The 22,316-nt window shown below is 47.1% G+C and overlaps 1 protein-coding gene across 1 annotated transcript; it reads left to right on the forward strand.

The window, feature by feature from the left end:
- The first annotated feature begins 18,300 nt into the window (after positions 1-18,300).
- On the forward strand, positions 18,301-22,031 carry LOC136482054 (probable bifunctional methylthioribulose-1-phosphate dehydratase/enolase-phosphatase E1). The gene is made up of 10 exons (XM_066479303.1): positions 18,301-18,411; positions 18,523-18,642; positions 19,089-19,178; positions 19,326-19,481; positions 19,661-19,816; positions 19,954-20,103; positions 20,184-20,285; positions 20,904-21,013; positions 21,203-21,321; positions 21,632-22,031. The coding sequence occupies exons 2-10, from the start codon at positions 18,523-18,525 to the stop codon at positions 21,721-21,723; spliced, it is 1,095 nt and encodes a 364-aa protein (XP_066335400.1). The 5' UTR covers positions 18,301-18,411; the 3' UTR covers positions 21,724-22,031.
- The last annotated feature ends 285 nt before the right edge of the window (positions 22,032-22,316 follow it).

Raw genomic sequence — 22,316 nt, forward strand, 5'->3', positions numbered from 1 at the left:
TGAAGACCTTCGGCTCTCTCTCGTTCTTCTCTTTCCCTCCACTGTAACCTGTGCTTTCCCTTGGCCTATAAAAGGGAAAGTAGGGCATCCCATGAGGGGCATCTGACCAATGAACCCATCAAACCCTGAACCATGAGATAACAAACACATGAGCGCATGGCTGAGCAGCGACTGAGCTCTCAGCACCTATTCATTCTTTCCACTAGAGACTTGAGACATGTCCCTCTCTCACCTATTTGTAACCCCTACTACAAACTTTTGGTGCTAGTAACACGAGCAGCAGCGATGAACAAGATGTAGGGACATTCTGCCCGAACCAGCATAAACCTCGTGTCCTCTAAGCACACCATCCAAGCCAGACACGCAATACTAGAAATTTACTCATCGGTGGTGACTCGAAACACCGATAGTTGGTGTGCCAGGTAGGGGCCTTTTGCATGTCTCGACATCCACACTAGGCCTCGGATGGCTAGTCACAACATCAGTTGGGTCTTGGGCATGCACGTGTGCTTTGGGGACCTAGACTTCATCATCATGATGGAGAGAGAGTTGGTGTAGGCTCCCGCTGCCATCCAACCTCTCCACTCCGCTAGCCTTGATGTGATTATCGAGGCACTTGAGGAGCTACAGCTACATGCACTAGAGGCCCATGCCCCCGAGAGCGACCAGCTCCTTGGCTTCAGCTATGAGAGATTAAAGCGCTAGCTTGGCATCTTCCTAGGACCCCGACCATCCTGGGAGGACCTGCCCACCTCACCTTCCTAATCACCAATGTCATGGAATAGCTTGCCGGGGGAGAGCCGCTCTCCCTAGAATACCTCATTCGGACCACCCCGACAATGCTCCCGTTCGGTCTCCACAACGCCGCAGAGATTGTTGGCCACCTTGTGGTGCAATGCATGCCACCATCCCATGCGAATGATGAATTCATGGGGATGACTGAATATGTCATGGAGTCTTTCCATGACCTCCTAGCAGGAGAAACGGAGTTGCCCTCCACCTTTGACTCAAGTAGGGGGAGCCATCATCCCTCTCGTGAATGTTTCATGGTTGGTACCCTCGAGGGACATGTCAAAAGCATCCACGAGGAAGAGGCTACCCCAACAAATGACCTCGATGATGAGGTCAAGGGGGATGCAGGGGCCCCACCTCACCTATGGGTGGAGCAGCTAAAGGCCCAGCACCAAGAGCTTGGGGAAGCGCGACACTAGCTCGAGTAGGAACACATGGAGCTTGAGCGAGAGATCGAGTGCCATAGAGACGGTGGGCATGCACACGCCATGGCCCATGATGTAAATCGAAGGATCATCAAGGATGATGAAGCGCTCCCACACTTCACCCGAGCAAGCCAGAACATCGCTGCTATGACAGCCTTGCTCCGGGGGCTTTTGGGGCCCACGACGCCCGAGGATTGTCGGGCCCATCGTGAGATTTGCACGCTACTCGAGCGTGCGGCGGCGCAGCAGGACAAGAGCTTGCTGTCCCGATGATGCGAGCTTGACGCTAGCCAATGTATGCCCTATGAGTGACCCGACAAGGACGTGTTAGTCCACCAGGTGCCACAAGCCAGCAGGCCGAGCACTGTGGTCCCGGTGCATGAGCGTCTTGGCAGCCACCTTGACACACATGACACCCTCGACGCTCACAGACGTACCCATGGTGATGCAACGGAGGAGGCTAGCCATGGCTACCACCCGTGTTGTGGTGGACGCTACGATAGCGGTGAGGATCGAAGCCCAAGCCCCAACCTACTAGGACCTTAGGCCTTTGGTCGACATATCCTCAGCACCGTCTTTCCACTACGGTACCGACCACCAACCAATATCCCAAAATACTTTGGGGGAAACAAACCCTGGACTATGGCTCGAGGATTATCGGCTTGCTTGCCAAGCTAGTGGAGTGAATAATGATGATTTCATTATCCGCAACCTTCCATTGTTCCTGGCCGATTTGGTAGGAACATGGTTGGAACACCTTTCGCCCAACAGAATCCAAAGTTGGGTGGACGTAAAAGAGATTTTCGTGAGAAACTTCCAGGGCACATACGCGTGTCCTGGGAACCCATGGGATCTCAAAAACTACCAATAGAAGGCCGGGGAAACCCTTTGTGGGTACATCTAGTGCTTCTCCTAGTAGTGCAACGAGCTGCCTAACATTGCTGACACCGACGTCATAGGAGCCTTCCTGTCTAGGACCACCTGGGAGTCCCTGGTTCACAAGCTAGGACATAAGGGCCCACAAACCACCAAGGAGCTCATCGACATCACCACCAGCCATGCCTTGGGCGAGGAGGTAGTCAGAGCGATCTTCGACCGCCTCAATGGCAAGGCGAAGCAGGACGAGGACGTCGATGAAGGCACCTCCAACTGTCCCAGCATGAAGAAGAACAAGCAGCAGTGTGAGGGCTCGCTCGTGGCCACCGTCGACCGCAAGGGGGTCAGAAGCCCACCGAGGGCACCCCGGACCACTTCGAGAAGCTGCTCGAAGGACCATATCCGAACCATGCCTTCTCCATCAAGCATCTATACAAGGACTATGGTCTCATGAAGTGGTTCTTGTCTAGAGTCTCCAACAAGGGTGAGCATAGGAAGGACCCCAAGCCATCCATAGATGACATCGAAGGGAAGGACGATGGTTTTTCAATGCTGGATGGTTGCTTCATGATCTTTGGAGGGTCAACGGCCTATGACTCCAAGTGCCACTAGAAGCTCGCACGCCACGAGGTCTATACGGCTGAGTTGGCCACACCTACCTTCCTCTGATGGTCGAAGTCCGCCATAACCTTTGATCGAACTGACCACCCAAAGAGCGTCCAACAACCATGGAGATATTCGCTCATGGTCGACCCGATCATCGACACAAAGTGGCTCACCAAGGTATTGATGGATGAACATAATGGCTTCAACATCATTTACACTGATGGATGAAGGCAGCGACTTCAACATCATTTACATTGAAATGCTCGATGCCATGGACATTGACCGAGTGCGCGTTCGGCCGACCGGGGCGCCATTCCATGACATTGTGCCTAGAAAGCAGCCCATGCCACTCAGGAAGATTAATCTGCCCATTACCTTTGGGGATCTATCCAATTATAGGATGGAGACCCTCAACTTCGAGGTGGTCGGGTTCCATGGAACCTACCATGCCATCCTAGGACATCCATGCTACGCGAAGTTCATGGCCGTCCCCAACTACACCTATCTAAAGCTGAAGATGTCAGGACCATGCAGGGTCATCACCATTGGCACCTCCTTCTAGCGCTCCTACGAGTGTGAGGTCGAGTGCTATGAACACACCACGGTAATTGTCGCCTCCAAGGAGCTTGCGGCCATCAGGAAGGAGGTCACCGAAGAAGCACCCGACCCCAAGTGGTTGGCCATATCTTTTGAGCCTATAGAGGGTGCCAAGGAGTTCCTCATAGACCCCAGCAGCTCTAAGGGAAAAGTGGTGTGCATTGGCACCATGCTTTTCTCTGAATAGGAAAGCCCGCTCGTCGACTTCCTTCACGCCAATAGAGACATCTTTGCGTGGAAACCCTTGGACATGGTAGGCATTCTGAGAGAAGTCGCCGAGCACACCTTGAAGATCAGGCCAGGCACCAAGCTGGTGAAGCAGCGCCTACATCGCTTCGATGAGGGGAAGCACAGGGCCATCAATGAGGAGATTGCGAAGCTTTTGGTGGTTGGGTTCATCAAGGAAGTATACCACCCCGAGTGGTTAGCCAATCCCATTCTTGTATGAAAGAAGAGTGGGAAATGGAGAATGTGTGTTGACTACATAGGTCTCAACAAAGTATGTCCAAAGGATCCATTTCCTTTGCCACGCATAGACCAAGTAATCGACTCGACCTTAGGGTGCAAAACCCTTTGCTTCCTTGATGCGTACTCTGGGTACCATCAGATCATGATGAAAGAGTCGGACTAGCTCGAGGAAAGTTGGACTCGCAAGGAGACCGAATACATGGTCGTAGAACGATGGCTTAGATCCTAGGGAGGTGGTACATACGAAAACTAAGAATGATGTTTCTAAAACAAGAGACACTTTCTCCTACTAGTTTCGCTATCCTCTCCTCTATCTTTAGTGACACTGGACCCCAGCAACAGCAAGGGGTCTGATCTCACTCAGGGGGATCATAAGGGTATATATACCCTTTCTAAAACAATCATCGTGCCCGACCCCTTCCTCATGTTAAAAAACCTAGTGGCAAGGTTTGTGGAAACGAACGACTGAGTAAGGCTGGTCGGACTAAAAGAAACCTACGCCCTAGTGGCTATGGCACTCTTGCTCACCTGCATGATCAAAGTTTGTTCACCCGTACCCTGAGCTCTATGGTCTTAACAAATGGAAGGGTCAGGATGCATTAACCCCTTTTCACACATAAAAAGGGAGAAAAACAAATTTGTTCACAATGAAATAAAAGAACAGACTTGTTCAAATAAAACACAGGGGTCATAACTTGTTTGATTATTACAAAAATAATCGTCCGACCTATCTAACTAACTAGCCCCTCTAAGGGAAAACTACGTCTTCTATCCTATCCGCCAGATCCTGTGAAAGGGGAGCCACCACCGCTTCCATCTCCTCCAGCTCATGGATTTCATAGCCAGACGCGTAGTCATGGCTCATCATCTCCAGGTCGATGCTGTCTCCATAATGAGAATGAGCAATCATGAAGGACTGAATGACCCCAGTGTGAAGAGCATTCCTCTCAAGTTGGCACACCCGAGTAGTGATCTCGATGGCACGAGCCATGAGCGAGCTGGTCCCCTCCGACCACACTACTTGAAGGTCAGCACAGACCACTCCGAGGGTTGCGCTCAGGATACCGAGCTCATCACTCTTTGCCTAAAGATTCCTCCTCACCTCAGCGAGGTCCACAGCCAGCTCGGTAGAAACACTCTTGGCCTCCAGCTTTCGGGTCATCACGCTTTTGAGCTCAGCCTAGAGGGAGCCGACCTTGTGCTACGCATCATCGCGCTCTTGGCAAGCCTAGTCACGCTCTTGGAAAGCCTGGTCACGCTCCTCACAAGCCATGCCACATTCTGAGTGGAGCCTCTCTATGGTTTGGAGCAGCTCATCCTGCTCCTTGCGCAGCCGAGCGACCGCAGTGACATCCAGGCATGCCCTTTTCTCTATGGCCACGAGCTTCTCCTTAGCCCTAGCTTGAGATCCCTTTCCTTCTCAACCTCGCCCAGAATGTCAAGGGTCCACTAGAGGGTCTCAGTGTCCTTTTGGAGCAGCTCATCCCCCTCCTTCCTGACCCTAGCAGCTTCTTCTTCATCCTTCTACGACCACACCGATAGGGCCTCAAACACCTTCTTGGCCTCGTCAGCATCTCGATGGGCCTTGGCCACCCATGACTGAAGATTGGCCACCTCCTCGGTGAGGGGAGTTAGCTCAGCCACTCTCTGCTGGGCGGCAACAAGTTGAGCGGTCACCTCCCCACGTAGCCACGCCTCCTCGATGAGGCGGTCCCAGGTCTCCTTCTGTTGATGAAGGAACCGAGACTTCCCCTGGCTATGAGTTATGAGGGATTGTAGGAAGACGATGATCAGGATACAAAAATAGAAAAAGGAAGATAAAAGGCAAGAAGTAGGATGAAACAATACCTGACCAAAGGGAACAACAACATCGTGCAATGCGCCCATGGTGTGGTTCAGGGCCTTGAGCATGGATGTGATCGTATGCCTCAAGGCTCTCTCGCTCCATGCCCTCGGTGGCGGCGTCAAGGGTGAAAAGTGTCGACGCCGGATCCTGTGGATTCATCCACCGGAGCAGGGGCTCACCCCACGCAGGTGAGCCACTGCCCACCGACATTAGGGCCAGGGATGTCTCCCCACTGGCTCCAAACGCCACCGACCCCTCTCGCCGTAACGTCCCCGCTGGGACGGCCCCTTCGGCAATGAAAGGGTCAGCGATGTGGATGTCGACCCCTCTCCTAGCACCACAACTCCTGAGGACCTCTCGTCCGTGTCCCCCTCAATTCGGTCTACACCAGGCGTCGTCCCTTGGGCCGCCGATGGCATGGGTCACGCCGGTGCCTTAGGCACCGCTATGGTTGCGCCCGATTGTGACCCATCTGTCACGGTTGCCGTCACCTCCACCTGCGTTGATGGGGTCATGACCGGCTGCACCGCGCCTACCATGGTCAGCGCCACGAGTACGGTTGTAGCCCCATCCATCCCACCATCGGTAGCGGTATCGCGGTCATCATCGACTGCTCTATGACCTCCGAAGGCACCCCTTAAGCCCCTGCATCTACCCATCCTACTGAGGGCATGGGTGCCATTGTGGCCAGCACCTGATAGGCCGGCGACGCAGTCACACTAGCGTCGCTCCCGCCCGAAACGAGCACGGCACCAGCCGACGGCTGCTGTAACACCCTAGATGTTAAGCATGCATTTGGCATTGGCATTGCATGAGCACAAGCATCATTGATCATTCATGATCATGAGCATCTCAATTTTTGTCTCTATGATTGCTTATATCACAAGTGTTTGTTACTAAATGCTTTACATATGCTAGGATTTACATGTGACCAAAGTGTAAAATATTTGTGCGACCTTAGGAGTACCTTAAACATGTCTAGAATGTCACATGGAACAACTTTGGTATTCATGATTTGGACCCATTTGGCCTAAGTCATGGTTATAGTGTAGGCTTTCATTTTCAAGTTACATGATTGACCTAAGTTGAACTATATCATAGAGTCTTTGCATGGCAGTGCACCCCTAAACAAAGTTGTAGTACTTCACTTGAGTAACAACTTTTATTTTTGGGTCAAGACCTAATTCGGTGCATAGTATGCTAAAAATAGTCCACAAGTAGCAATAGAATTACTGTTTTTGAGTTTGAAAATTTGTCTGGAAAGGATTTTTAGTTTTAATGTACCATACTTTGGAGCTTTGTATTTTGAAAACTATGGCAAATTAGATGTTGCTCCCTAAATCAAAGTTGTAGATCATATGTAGCTCTACAACTTTTGTTAATATAGCTTTTTCTAAGAACAAACGGATTTGGAGTTAGATGATCGCTAAGTTGCTTCGTCAGGCGCTGTCATCGGCTTTGATGGTCGTGTCCACCCATGCGTCGGTGGTCGATCGGCCACAGGCTGCTCATGCCGCGTGATGGCCATACGTCAGCATTGGCCTGGCCAGTCGGGCTGCAGCATGGTGAAGAGTGAGGCGACACTATGCTCAATCCATTCCTTGCTCTCGCTCGCCTTCCCTCTCGCCCGCCAAGCAGCAGCGCCACCGTCGCCATCGCCGCCGTGAGTTTCACCGCGCTCGCTCGCTGCCATCGCTGCACCATTTTCCAATTGATCATGCCAATAGATCTACCTTGTTCCACACTTCAACCTCCACCCCTTTGTCGGGCACTTTGAGTCTAGGTAGGGGCGCATTTTGCCATTTTCGTCACCAGTGTTCTCGCCGGAGCGCCGCCGAGCTCCATGCTCACCGTGGCCAGCCACAATTCGGGCACCTTCGCTCTCTCTCTCTCGTCTGGTCTTTGTCATAGGTCCTAGCATCTTAATCCATTGTCTAGTTTGATGCTACCGCTTGGTTGCATCAAAACGCGTGTCCGTTCTGCGTGTGGCCGCCATGGCCGCTGTGGCACTCGAGCTTGTCATTGCTGAGCTGGTCCATCATCTCCCTCCTCTCTCGTGTGTCTTAGGTTGAGTGACTCTAGACCTTGTGTATGGCATGATGGAGACCTGCCTTTCATCACCGTCTAGCGGGAATGGTGGGAGCACCACCGTGCTCTGTGTGCCGCTGCCGTGAGCCATCTCTGGTGAACCCTAGGTCGCGTAGTCACAACCTATCGACACAGCTTGATGAGCGGAACACGTTGGTGTCACAGTCGTCGTCGGTAATCTCGCCGCCGGCGAGATAGGGCTGGCCGAAGCACCTCCTCTGCTCTGGAGTCACTGACGTGTGAGTCCTACTGACCAGCGGGCCCCATCTATCAATCTGTGTATTATTTGATTTTCTGATTTGTTTTCACAGATTTAAATGCATGTTTCAAAGATTCATATCTAGAGCTAGAAGTGTCCAAATGGAGTGGATCAAATTTTGTTGGATTCATCATGAAGTGTAGTATTTGATAAAAATATGAAATGCACTGTTTCTGGTATTTTTCTAGGAGAATTAAATGGAGCTAAATAAGTACTTTTAAATTGTTTGCAATCTTGTAAAATACATAACTTGAGCTAGGGAAGTGATAAAATTATGATTCTAATTTTGCTGATCTTGTGTTGATATTCTCTAGCTAGGAAAAATACTAAAATTGCAGTAAAATTGATTTGAGTTGGGTCTTTCTATTTATATTTTAATAAATGGTGTTTTCTAAGGAAATTCATAGGTATAAAAATAAGTAACATAATGCCATGTAAATTTTTGTACAGTATTAATGGGTTTTAGGGAAGCTAAGAAAAATATAAAATCTATTGCTTGACACATTTCAATAGGCTAAACTATTTTTGCTAAAATAAACCTAAGCAACTTGTCATTTTTGTATAGAGGGATATACTTATCCAATTAGCATGAAATTTGCATAGTAGACTTTTGGGGTCATATGTATGCTACTGTAATATTCTCTAAATTTATGGAGCACTAGAAATATTTATCTCATAAATCACCTTATTATCTAAAGAAATTAATAAAGGTATCTAAATACATTAGTTTGGCATAAGCATAATGTTTTCTGTAGTCCTTGAAGTTTATTGGTTATAAGCAGCTACTTAATTATTGCTTTATAATTCCGCTAGATGGCTGCAGGAGTAGTTTCTGTTGTATTGATAAATTCATGATGATAATTACATTTCCTGTGAAACTTGTTATTAACAAAGTTGTAGATAACTTACTGATATTACTTGTGTCAAATTTTCATGGTAATAGGATAAATTATTTGGGAGTTATAGCTATTAGAAGTCTGCTATAAGAATTTGCTTGTCTACTAGATAGATCTGGATGATTGAATTGTGTAACCTAGATAGCTATTAAATCATCTTATGATGCCTAAATGAAAGTTGTAGGTAATTTTATGATCTTTCTAGAAAGTTCTAGATCACAACAATTGGTTGAGTAAAACTCTAGTTATGATCTAAACTTGTAGCTACTGTGTTGTGGTTCAGAAATGGACTAAGTGTGGATTCCTAAAATTTCTAGAGATGAGATATGCACCTACTCAGTAAATACGAATTCAACTTGGTTATCATCTAAGTAACTTGATATAATCATCAGCATAGAATCATGCATGTTCTCATGTCATATCATTCACAATTCTTCTTATGCTTTCATGATACTTACTTTATGCATATGCATGCAATAGGTGCAGCGGAAGAAATCACGTTGGCAGAACTCGAAGCTGATCCACAAGAGGAGAACTAGGAAGCTCAGCACCAAGAAGCTCCAGGTGAAGGTGAGCCTAAAGTTGATCATCTCCTAGAGTGCCCTGACCACCAGTCGGCCACGTTTGTGAAAGGCAAGCCTCAGAGCATTCTAAGTCTCCCCTGTTTTACAAAATATTACTTGAGTCCTTTATGTTTGATGCATTAGGTGATAAGAGTTGATTGGAACCACTTGCTGCATATACTTTCCTTGTCCAGAAATATCTATCTTGAATCCTATGTAGGTCCTGGATCGACCTTTATGCTTAGCCATGCTTAGACCGGTAGAAGTCGGGTGATTTCCTGTCACCTGCGAGCTATCGGTGGTGACTTGATCATGGTTGGCTATACTGTGCTATCGTGGAATATAACCTAGTGATGTTGGACAATTGGAGATCAGATGGAATCTTATATGTTAGGTGTGGTGACTTATAGTGATTCCGTCTATGTCATTTAAGGACCAGTCGTTGGAGGCCCTATTGTCATGTTGAACGTATGCCTCTCACATAGTTGGCCGGATAAGTCATTCTGACCACGAAGCTGAGTAGCTCAGCTCAGGCTGGGGACACAAGCAGTTAAAGTGTGCACCCTAGAGGCAGTAAGGATGTGTGGAGAGCCAATGGCATGAGTCCAAGGGCAGGTTTGAGTCATGATCATCCTGGCAGATTGGTAGTATCTTTGAGGGTGCGGCACTGGTCTTATCCGCGATTTGGACCTGAGTTTTACCAAAGGTGACCCGATGCGACCCTGACGGAGGAAGTATGGGTGTGTGTTAGGAATAATTCCCCAGCTGGGTAGGAATCGATTCGAATCGCCGTCTCTCCTAGATAGTGAGAACTTGACATGAGCCCCCTTCATCGTAGTAATTGATGAAAGTAATGGTTATGTGGATTATGGAAATGCTCAACTTGATATGGTTACTATTGTGATGATTTAATTGTACACAACATGTTTGGCATAGGATAGATGCTAATCTAAAATGGAACAAAGATAATAATAAGTTTGTTATTTCAAAGTTCAAAAATACTAGATAAATATTGGCTTGTAGGCAAAGGATGTCAACCAGCTCCACTTATAAGCCTTGCATGATCCTTGGTGTCTCTTATTTTTGGTTTATGATGGGTAAGTCTAGCTGAGTACCTTCTCGTACTTAGGGTTTATTTCCCTATTGTTGCAGATAACGTGATGTACCATGGCTACTGTAAGCACTGCTTTGCTCCTGTAGTGGATGAGGAATAGGACCATAGGCATGGTCATTCTATATATCATCTCACCCTTGTGCTTTTGTTGGAGATGACTGTGAAAACTTTCTATGTATCTAAACTACTGTTGATGTCGTTCAGAACTATATTGCTTCTGCTACTATTAAACTGATGTTGTAATAACTATGTTGGAACTCCGATGTATGACAAACTATTTGTGAACTTGTTGTAACATGTGGCTTGTATATTGAATCATGTACGATCTTGGCTTGTATGTTGGTTGATTTGAGATCCTTTGTGATACTCGATGGACTACTGGATTTATATGGGCTCAAGTGTGATGGTTTGACTACCTTGGTGGTTGCTATTGTACTTATGCTCTTATAAATTGGATGGTTCTGTTATAGCTGTCGCTTCAATTGGAGGGTGACGCTCTTCTTCAGTGCTAGCCCAAAGGATTACGCTGCTTGCCGATGCTGCAAGGGACAAAAAACATAAGTCATGATGAAATCTGACTAAAACAGGAAACAACAGATGAATCGACAACTCACCTCAGCGCCGTCGGGTGGCAGATGCATTTGGGGGGTGAACCCCCTGACCTTTGCTCCACCTCATTGAAACAAGGCCATTTTAAGCCCGCCCCCTGCTCCTAGGCAGAGGGGCTTGCTCCCCTTGGTTCTTGGGGAATGATGGCAGAGCTGCCCGCCTTCGCTGGCACCTCGGACGCGACGGCAGAACCGCCCACCCGTATTGGCTCCTAGGGCAGGCCGGCGGTATGGCCCACCTCCGCCGGCTCCCCGGATGTTCCGTCCCCTCCATGGAATGGGAAGGGCCCCGATGCCTACAAGGACAAACCGATACCTGTCAGTGCATCCTCGCTCTCTAGGTTGTCCCACTCGATATCGTCGGCTACCTCATCATCGTCTCCATCGTCATCATCATCATTGCTGTCAGTATCCTCCCCTTGTTCATGCTCCTGTAGCTTCCGCTACTTCTTCCTCTTCTTGTCCTCCTTCGCCTTCCTCAGCTGATTGCCCATGGTGCAATTTGCCATCCTCATGGCAGAATCCCTCAGTAATGGCACCAGGTGATCCATGAGGATGAGATCCCTCGGCTGGTCCCGCCCCTCTCAAGGTTAGTATCAAGGGTTGGCAAATCAATTGAAGGAAAGGCAAGGGAAAGGAGAACTTACAAAGACGATGTAGCCTGACTCCGGCTGCATTGGATGATGCCATGGCACTAGGTAGATGAAGTCGAGGGTGGCACCCACGTCGTCTCACAAAGGCTCCATCGCCTCCTTGATGCGTTGCGCGATCTCGAAGTTGGGGAGCATCCCCTCGGTGAGCGTCGTTCCATCGAACAACGCCTCGAGCGCCATCACATATAGCAGGAGCACATGCATCATCAATGGTGCCACCCTCCTTGCGTGGTAAGCCCTAATGACGCCCAACCCCTTCAAGCCATTCTCCTTCAAGATTTGGATGGTGGCAATGTGGTCTCGGATCTTCTTCTTGTCCTTCTCTGGGAAGCCCACTTCCTCTACGACTCCGAGCCTCTTCGATCAGGCGCCCGATGAACTTCGGCAGAGGGGCGGCGGTGTCGTTCTTGATGTAGAACTACTGCGAATGCCACCCCTTGTTGGACATCGAAAGCCACATGGATGGGTACTCACCGACCTGATTGTTCCGAAGTTGGATGCCGGCGCACCCCATGGATGTGTAGCTCCTGCCTACCGCTTTTCTCCCTCTTCTTCTGGAGGTTGATAACGATGAAGTGCCTCCACAAGTTGAAGTAAGTGCTGATCCCCAGGAATCCCTTGGACAGCGTGATGAACACTGCCATGTGCTGGATCCCGTTGGGATTGAGATGCTGCAACTCGATCTTGTAGTAGTGCAGTAGCCCCTAAAGAAATTTATGGGCGGGGGTCATGAGCCCATGCTCGTGGAAGTGGGCGAACAACACCACATAGTTGTCGGGCGGCGACAACAAATCCTCGCTGCTAGGCAGCAGCCACTCCTTGGCCGAGGTCCGCACGTGAAGACCACGATGAACGAGGCCCTCCATGCATTGAAGGTGATGTCAGAACAACACCATGGATTTATTAGAGACGAGAGCGGATGGAAGCGAGCTCAACGGTGGAGGAGATGCAGAGGCAGGACACCTAAGCGGTGGCGGCAACGATGTGGCTATAGAGGCAAGGATGCTAGCATGCGTATGAAACCTAGAGGGCTAGCCCTTTGGTTTTATAGGGGCGACGGGTGTGAGGAAACCAACAGTCCACCTAGATTTCCATGCCTACCACGACCTGCCACCATGTCTCGCCGTGGGACGTGCGCACGCAACCTATGTCTGTTCCCTCAAAAAACTCACCGAACATTTCGCCTTCCTGAACGGGCCATGACCCATCACAGGTAAAAGGGATACGGAGCTAAAAACGCTCCTACGGCCCATCTAGGCCCAAGAGTTTGAAGGTTGGCCCACCAATAGGTTTGACAACCGCTCCGAGCACCTTTAGAGTGAGGGGTGGAAAGGGATGGGCCTGCTAGCGGCTAGTACCTAGGCACACGAGCGCTACGGGCATCCTGGCCCATGTTTGAGTCTAGGCCAAAGATGATCCATGGTGTTTTCCTCAAAGAAAGGCACAGAGCCCTCAGGACCGGTCGAACGGACACAAGAACTATGTGAATTGACCGCTAAGAATCTAGAGTCGGTCACCAAGCTAACCCAAGCCGGATCCCCACAAATGGGATGCTAGGGCCCCACTCGAACTAGCCCATTAATAGCTCATCAAGCACCATGATTCACCCATAGAGGAAAATCATGGCACGGCTCGGCCCCACTGTTTTTATCAGAAAAAATGCTCGAGGGAAGACAATCGCAAAGATGATATGATCCTTGACTGGACCCCTGCTACGAGTAGGGGCTCGAGGAAAGTTGGACTCGCACGAAGGTCGAACGCATGGCCACAGAACGATAGACCCCCATAGTGGATGAAATCAAGAAAGACCTTTTCCAACCCACCAAATCTAACGGCTATACCCCCGAGGAGTCCGATCTCAACAAAAGGGAATCACCGCCCCTAGGTCACGATGTGGGCAACAAAAGAAGGCCAAGGCCCCCAGAGTCCTCCTATTTGGAAAAGCCTCTGAAGGAGTATTCTACTCCTCCGCAGGCTCGGGGGCTACTATTAGGGACCAATACTAGGGTACCCGAAGAGGAGAGGCTAATGGTCGTCAACATTAATTCATTCGAGCAGTCAAGAGCATGACTAGGGCTCCAACTGGCCCCTAAGTACATGGGCTCTGCCTCAACCAACCTCTAGGGAGCCCTTACAGACGGGCTCCGCCTCGCCCGACAATAAAGCCACAGGCTCCGCCTCGCTCGACCTCTAGGGGCGGGCTCCACCTCGCCCAACCCCAAGGTCGCGGGCTCCACCTCGCCTAACCTTTGGGGGAGGGCTCTGCCTTGCCCGACCCTAACACCGCGTGCTCCACCTCCCTCGACCTCTGGGGTGGGCTCTGCCTCGCCCAACACCGAGCCCGCAGGCTCCGCCTCGCCTGACCCTAGGGTCCTGGGCTCCGCCTTAGCCAATCTCTAGGGGATGGGCTCCACCTGAACCAACCCTAAGGCCGTGGGCTCTGCCTCGCCCGACCTCTAGGGGTGGACTCCACCTCGCCTGACCTCTAGGGGTGGACTCTGCCTCACCCAACATCGAGGCTGCAGGCTCTACCTCGCCCAACCTCTAGAGGCGAACTCCACCTTGCCCAACACCAAGTCCATGGGCTCTGCCTTGCCTGACCCTAAGGGGCAGGCTCCGCCTCACCCGACACCAAGGCCACAGGCTCTGCCTCAGCCAACCTTTAGGGGCAGGCTCCGCCTCGCCCGACACCGAGGCCATAGGATCCACATCGCTTGACCTCTGGGGGCGGACTCCACCTCGCCCGACACCGAGTCCACGGGCTCCGCCTCGCCCAACACCAAGTTCGCGGGCTCCGCCTCGTCCGACCCTGAGGCTGCGGGCTCTGCCTCACTCGATGGGGTCCCATACCACCGCCAACCACTCCAGGTTTAGGCATATGGGCCTAGGTCAAAACTTTGACACTAGGGAAGAGACTGGCATGCCTCGATGTAACCCACGACCATGATGGTCCATACCTAAGGATTCACATCAAGAACAGTGTCGGGCGTATCGGTACTATTCTGCCTAACCCTCGTACGAACACTGACAGGCGCGTCAGTTCACCACAATGAACGCCAGGCGGAGTGGAGCGTCGTGACTAGCAGACGACGCCTGCGCATGGTGCCAGTGATGGACAAGGCCGCAACATGGCGCCATCCCTATTGACATCTACAGGGTTAGCGGGACCCACATGAAGGAGAAGAAGGGCCTAGTGATCCTGAAGGCCTTTGGCTCTCTCTCGTTCTTCTCTTTCCCTCCACTGCAACCCCTGCTTTCCCTTGGCCTATAAAAGGGAAAGCAGGGCATCCCATGAGGGGCATCTGACCAACAAACCTATCAAACCCTAAACCACGAGATAACAAACACATGAGCGCACGACTGAGCAGTGACCGAGCTCTCAGCACCCGTTTATTCTTTCCACTAGAGACTTGGGACATGTCCCTCTCTCGCCCGTTTATAACCCCTACTACAAACTTTTGGTGCTAGTAACATGAGCAGCAACAACGAACTGGACGTAGGGACATTCTGCCCGAACTAGTATAAACATCGTGTCCTCTAAGCACACCATCCGAGTCAGACACGCAATACTAGAAATTTACTCGTCGGTGGTGACTCAAAGCACTGACAAACACATCCAAAAATCCTAGGTAGTCACAGATGGAACCCTTTTTTCAAGGTAATTGTTGGCTACCTTAGTTCCATTATCTTGGGTTTATGTTTTTATTTCCATACTTATGTTTTATCCTTACTCTTAGGACTATATAGGTGCTATTGATGGCACCCATGTGTTGGCAAGAGTGCCCAGGCACATGCAGGGGCCATTCAGGGGTAGGAAACAAAGTTGTACACAAAATGTGATGGCAACTGTTGATTTTGATCTGAAATTCACATATGTGCTGGCTAGGTGGGAGGGTTCTGCTCATGATGCATTGGTTCTAGCTGATGCTATAGAGAGAGATGGGGGTCCAAGTGTTCCTGAAGGTAACATCATTACCCATAGCCAAATTGTTCTTAAACCTTTATGTTATGTCTTGTAAGCCAATCCACCACTGCCTTGTAGGAAAATTCTATCTAGTGGATGTTGGTTATACTTACAGACCAGGGTTCCTGCCTCCTTTCAAGGTGTCAGGTATCACCTATCTGAGTATGGTCCTATGCATAACCCAACTAATGCCAAGGAGCTGTACAACCTGAGGCACAACTCCCTTAGAGTGACCATTGAAAGGGCCTTTGGTGCTTGGAGAACTGCTTTCGAATCATAGATAACAAGCCATTTCATAAATACAAGACACAAGTCAAGCTTGTTTAGGCCTGTTACATCTTACATAATTGGATCCTGGGATTTGGGGTCGATGTAGTTGTCCCAACTGAAGCAGAGTGGGTTGCAAACCCTGCTTCTTCTTCTTCTACTAGTCCACATGTCAACTCTTTACAGTCACAAGAGGTGCCTACTATGGCATCAGTTAGGTATGAGATCTCTGATGCCATGTGGGAATCTAGGGGTTCTTCTAGGACTTAGTTGTGCCTTTCATGTTTCACTATTGGACATGTGTAATAAATTAAGGCTACCTTACATGGAACTAGTGCTACATTGTTAGACATGTGTAATCTTTTATCTGTGGACACAAGCTGAGACTTGTATTGATGATGCTTATCTATTTTCTCTGCTACTCACTATAATGTGTTTGGACCATGACAAGTGTATTGTATCTTGGGTATTAGATGGCTAGGAATGGTGGTGCTGCTGGTGGGTTTGTGGCTGCCACTGCAATGCTCCCTGGTGGGTCTGCCTTTGCCCTAGCTGGTGCAAATGCTGGTGCTCCTCCTACTGCTGCTCTTCCTGCTGATGCTGCTGCTCTTCCTGCTAAGGCTGCTACTCTTTCTGCTGCTGTTGCTGCTGCTGCTGTAGCTAGGCCAGCAATGAGGTGGACAACCAACACCTCAGGCTTTGTCCTTAAGAGGATGAGCCAACTGATTGAGAGTGGGGCTAGAGCTTATAAGGGGTTTAAGGAGAAGGAGGTGAACTAGGTAGCCAAGCTCCTGAGAGAGTACAGTGGTGAGGAAGTGACCTTCACCCAGGTGTACAACCAGTTGAGGAAGTGGAGGCAGAGGTGGGGTAGAATCTACAAACTTAAGGACCTTAGTGGAGCCCTGTGGGATGAGGAAGTGAGGGCAATCATGCTAGATCTTGAGCATTACATTGGCCATATCAAGGTACTTGTTTATTAGGTTCCTACTTGTCTTGTTCACTGCATGGTCTAATAACCTAGGCAAAACTAAATGCATGACCATCCAAAAGATGTTGAGCTTCTAAACACCCCACTGAGGTTCTATGATGAGATGCAAACAATCTTTGGTAGTGGTATGGCTACTGGCAGGTTTGCTGTTGGCTCAAATGAGCCCTTAGGTGTCAACTCTTACCAAGCTAACAGTGGCCTAGGAATGGTGGAAGGGTCACATGGTAACCATGGGGCTAGGGACAAGACTGAGCGGGGGGAAGGCAGCAAGGAAACTGAGCTTCTTACCTCTGATGGTGGTAGAAAGAGGAAGAGGCCCTACTTTAGTGAGGAGGAGGCCCTCATAATGACCAACATGACAGATGCAATGAACAATGCAGCCAATGCCCTTAAAGAGACTGGCCCTGCTCATGTTGATGCTGACTTGTATCATGTTGTGATGGACATGCCTGGCTTTAGTGAGGAAGCCCTCATTGTTGCCTTCTCACACCTGCTGGACAACAAAGCCCAGGCCACTGCCTATGTGAAGATGGTTGATAGTCATAGGGTTCTGTGGCTAAGGACCTTCCTTGCTAAGCACTACTACATGTAGATGCTCTAGGGCCTGTCCTGGACTTGGAGGGATCGGAAGCAGTTGAGGATTATATATGCAGTTCCTCCACCCTCCACCACTCTCCTTGACTGTCATACTGTTCCTTTGTGGTTTGGTTGCTGTCATGTGGATGAGGATGAATATGTGCAATAGCTGTTAGAGTACTTGTTTTTGGATGTATCAATTACTTAGAACTTCTAATTTGTACTTTATCATGTTGTAATATCACTAAATATGTTTTTTTTAGAACGTGTCTGTTGACATGTGTTTCGTTAAGAGGATTCCCTAATATGTGAATTTGGATATTTATCAAATTTTCATTTCCATGTCAAGGGTTTCAATTCCGCGTAAGACCTGAGTGAGTGGGTGTTTTACGAGGTTGTCAAAACCCCATTTCTGTTCTTAATAGTTTAATGTGTTGTCTAAAATTTGATGGAATAGGCTACAATACTAAACAAAGGTGCTACATTAATACTATACCCACTTTGGAGTTCTAACAAAGTTATTGAGAAAGAACTAAAAAAAGGAGGGAGATTGAGAAGACAGTGACGTGTTGATTGATTTGTCAGCAATATCATACACTAGTTGGCGGATGATGATGTATGATATCCAAACTAGAATTTGTAGAAGATTCTATTACATGCTGATTATATTTTAATGTTGTATTAATTAAAAAAAAGGACGTACCCAGTGCAGAGAGCTCCCGCTCTGTGCGGGGTCTGGGGAAGAGTGTCTGTGGCAAGCCTTACCCTCGCCTATGCAATGCGAGGAGACCGCGACTCGAACCCGGGACCTTCCAGTCACAGGCGGTAAGACTCTACCGCTTGCACCAGGCCCGCCCTTCTTAATGTTGTGTTAATTGCTAAAGTAATTTTTGTACAGAAAAACTTTATTATTTTACTATGCTGAGTTTAATGCAGATGACGCATATGGAAATGATTAAAGCAATCAAAGGCCATGGCTACCGTGATGAATTGGTTTTTCCTATCATCGAGAACACTCCTTATGAGTTTGAGCTCACTGACTCCTTAAGTGAGGTGGTATGTTGTCAATATCTTTTTCTAAATCATCTCCATCCCATCCTAGAGATACTATGTGTAGGTTCAAAGACAATCTTGTCATTTTGGAGTTTTCAGTTCTCATGGTGCACTTAGAAACAGATATCATTCCATCACTGGGCTTAGGTGTAAGGATCTGAATTACCAAAAACAGGCACTTAGGGATTAAAGGCATATTCACGCTCTTTTAGTGAAGTACTATGAAATATAATCTATTATAGTAATAAATGTTAAAACATCTGCGCATTCGAGAAAAAAATAAATAAATGTTAAAACATGACTGACTAATTGTTCATTGTTGCTAACAACTTCTAATTGCAAAAATCATGACAGTTTACCCATCTTCAGAAACGAATTGCCCCCTTATTTGTTTTCTGCAACACTATATAGATTTTATATGTAGGCAATTGACGCGAACTATTTAACAGATTGCAGCATACCCAAAGGCAACAGCTGTCCTTGTACGAAACCATGGAATATTTGTGTGGGGTGACTCCTGGATCAGTGCCAAGACACAGGTATGTTTTCTGTCTGAGTTTTCAAATGCTCCAGGTGTTGACTGCCGACTACCATTTCTTCGATGAACACTCACCACAACTTTCTTTATTTCTTATGAACATCCACTGCTTGAGATTTTTACTTCATGCTATGGCTTCACGTTTCAGGCTGAAAGTTATCATTATCTTTTAGATGCCGCCATCAAGCTCTATCATTTAGGTATTGATTGGACAACTCCTGAACATGGTCCAATAGCAAAGAGACCACGCAGAATTTTTAGCCCTGGAATTTCTAATGGAGGTCATGCTGCTGAATCACCAACGGTTAGTTCAGTTCATTGTTTCTAAAATTTTTTGAGAACACCGTGTGTCATACTTTTTGTGTTTGTTGCTCATGTAATTTTCTGAAAGCTGTATTGTTCATACTGTTTCCTTAACATTTTGCGAAAGTTCTTTTTTTCATGTCTCTTCTCTTCAACTGGACCCTTCTTTTTTTGCTGTAGCAGTGTGTTGTACTTGACATTGAGGGCACAACCACTCCAATATCATTCGTGACTGATGTTATGTTCCCTTATGCCCGTGATAATGTACGAAAACATCTGACTTCAACGTTTGATTCTGAAGAAACCAAAGAAGACATCAAACTATTGCGCATCCAAGTAAGTAGTGAGTAACAAAGACAATATAGGTTTGTGCTGTATAAGTGCCAGCAGAAACAATTTTTATTTGAAACTGATAGTTTCCACAGATTATTTTGTTTTATTCATATTCTAACTAATAGTGATCAACTATTCAGATTGAAGATGATTTAAGTAACAGAATTCTTGGGGCTGTGCCAGTTCCACCTGATGAGGCTGGCATAGAAGAGGTTATCGATTCGTTGGTCTCTAATGTTGAATCGATGATTAAAGCAGACCAGAAGATTACATCACTGAAACAACTTCAGGTACCCTAGTTTACAGTTCACATTATTTGCTTATTTTCCAATTTTGTTATATTTCAACTACTCTAATTCTCTATATTAAGGGTCATATATGGAGGACTGGATTTGAAAAGAAGGAAATACAAGGAGTCATCTTTGAGGATGTTCCCGAGGCACTAAAGAACTGGCATTCTAGGAACATAAAGGTATCATTTTGCTCACACACACATGTGAATTGTATAAGTCCTATTGTTATGATCCTTAGATCATTGGAGGATAGCCATTGTCAGGAAGATGACCGGACAAAGTCGGCGTGGAGGGGGACTAGAGTATTTAGGGGAATTGATTGTTTGTTCTTTCTTCATTCATTTCCTTCTTGGTACATCACCTCTCTTTATATAGAGAGGACTCCTGGCCACCTAAGGAAGGCCCAATCAAATCATAACAAATCATATCCAATGCTATCTCTAATTGACCCAAATCTATTCCTATCTTTAACTGATCAAATCCTTCTAATTGATCTTGTGGCCCCTGGGCCCCTAATTGATGCCCCATAACTATTCAGGCATTGCTTTTGTTTTTTGTAGCGACTTTGTTCATGAGAACCTTGAGATTGTAACATTATACATTGCCAAACTGTTTTAGTCACTCATAGTTGAAAACAAATGCACTTCTGCGGTAAAGATCCAGAACTGCGACATTACAATTCACATTCCCAAATTTGTAGAGTATGTAATCACATTTTCTTGGATTAGGGCAGGGGCAAGGGTCTAGAACAGCTAGCACATTTTCGCATGGAGCTAAATCATATATACTTTCAATAGGTTTACATATACTCAAGTGGCAGTAGAGAGGCACAAAGGCTTCTATTTGGCAATACAATGTATGGTGACCTGAGAAAGTTCCTGTGTGGGTATTTTGACACCACTATCGGGTAAGCTCTGATTTTTGTTCCTTCCATTTGCCTATGAGTCAACATAAAAGAAAAGAAAATGATTTCATTCTCTTTCATACACAGAAATAAAACAGATTCAGGTAGTTATTTAGCAATGCATCCCTTGTTCCATTCTTCTTTACAATCAAATGTTGATGCAAAAATTTTGATTTAAACTTGTACATACAGGAACAAAAGAGGAACTAGGAACTATTTTGAGATCTTTCAGTCACTTGGGGTCGACAATCCATCTCAAATCTTATTCATAACTGATGTCTTCCAAGAAGCCATTGCTCCAAAAAACGCTGGTAATTACTAGTTCACTCTATAATATTGAACTTGCGCAGACCAAATCGTGTATATGTGCTTCCCACGTCCTTCGGGCCATTTCAGATCTATTCTGTTTTTGCACAATATTTATTTAGTTTTTGACTTTGTGCGGTGCTAATTATGTAATCATGTCATGGTATCTTCAAGTTTTTGTGTCTTATGGTCATGTGAAATATGAAAAATGCCGAAGCAGTCATTAACTCATATGTTTGATATAAACTTGCATTTTTCATGCGGTTTTGAAATATGGTCTTGTATCATTAATATCAAATTAGCACCGAATTTCAGGTTTTGAGGTGGTAATATCTATCCGTCAGGGAAATGCTCCGGTTCCTGAGAATCATGGTTTCCGCACTATCAAATCATTCAGCGAGATCTGAGGAATATGGGGTTCTAGAATGCTTCCTGGCCTCCTGGCTAATAATGCACCATATCAAATTCAATAATTCATGGTTCAACACGGAAGCACAACACGAGAAATAATAAACTGAAAACTCATAAGTGTGCATTATCTATTTATGCGTCTCTATGCCAGCCGATGATTGTTTTGCAGCTCCACTGCAATAAGATAATAATATTTGTTACAGTGAGAGGGCTGACTTCATTTTGTTATTTTTGCCTTCCTGCATTACAATGAAGAGAGTCTGAGTCCTATTACCATCGATGTACTATTACACTGCTCTGCTAACTTAAACTCTGTTTTCCTATCACTAATTTATTTATAAATTAAGAAGTGGTAGGTAGTCCAGAATTATTTCGTGGAGCTGTAGCATTAAAATTTTAAAATCCTATTGGAGTTTGTTATTTAGATGGTGCTATGCTTGTTTAAACTACTTTACTGTGGATATTTTAAAATGCACATGTGGTAAATACCAAAATTTTATGATTGGTCGATAATAATTGCACTAAAGCATGTAAGTGTTATTGACTGCTGCAACTTGCAAGTTAGCAACGCTTCTTTGTGAATGTTTCC

The sequence above is a fragment of the Miscanthus floridulus genome, chromosome 9 (assembly GCF_019320115.1).
Source record: "Miscanthus floridulus cultivar M001 chromosome 9, ASM1932011v1, whole genome shotgun sequence".
In the NCBI taxonomy this organism is placed as follows: Eukaryota; Viridiplantae; Streptophyta; class Magnoliopsida; order Poales; family Poaceae; genus Miscanthus; species Miscanthus floridulus.

Bases quoted from the DNA above. Each gene is read 5' to 3' on its own strand.
- LOC136482054 (XM_066479303.1), top strand. From the start codon at position 18,523: ATGACGCATATGGAAATGATTAAAGCAATCAAAGGCCATGGCTACCGT. The intron at 20,104-20,183 runs GTACCCTAGTTT...CTCTATATTAAG, and splicing joins CATCACTGAAACAACTTCAG to GGTCATATATGGAGGACTGG. The intron at 21,014-21,202 runs GTAAGCTCTGAT...TTGTACATACAG, and splicing joins TATTTTGACACCACTATCGG to GAACAAAAGAGGAACTAGGA.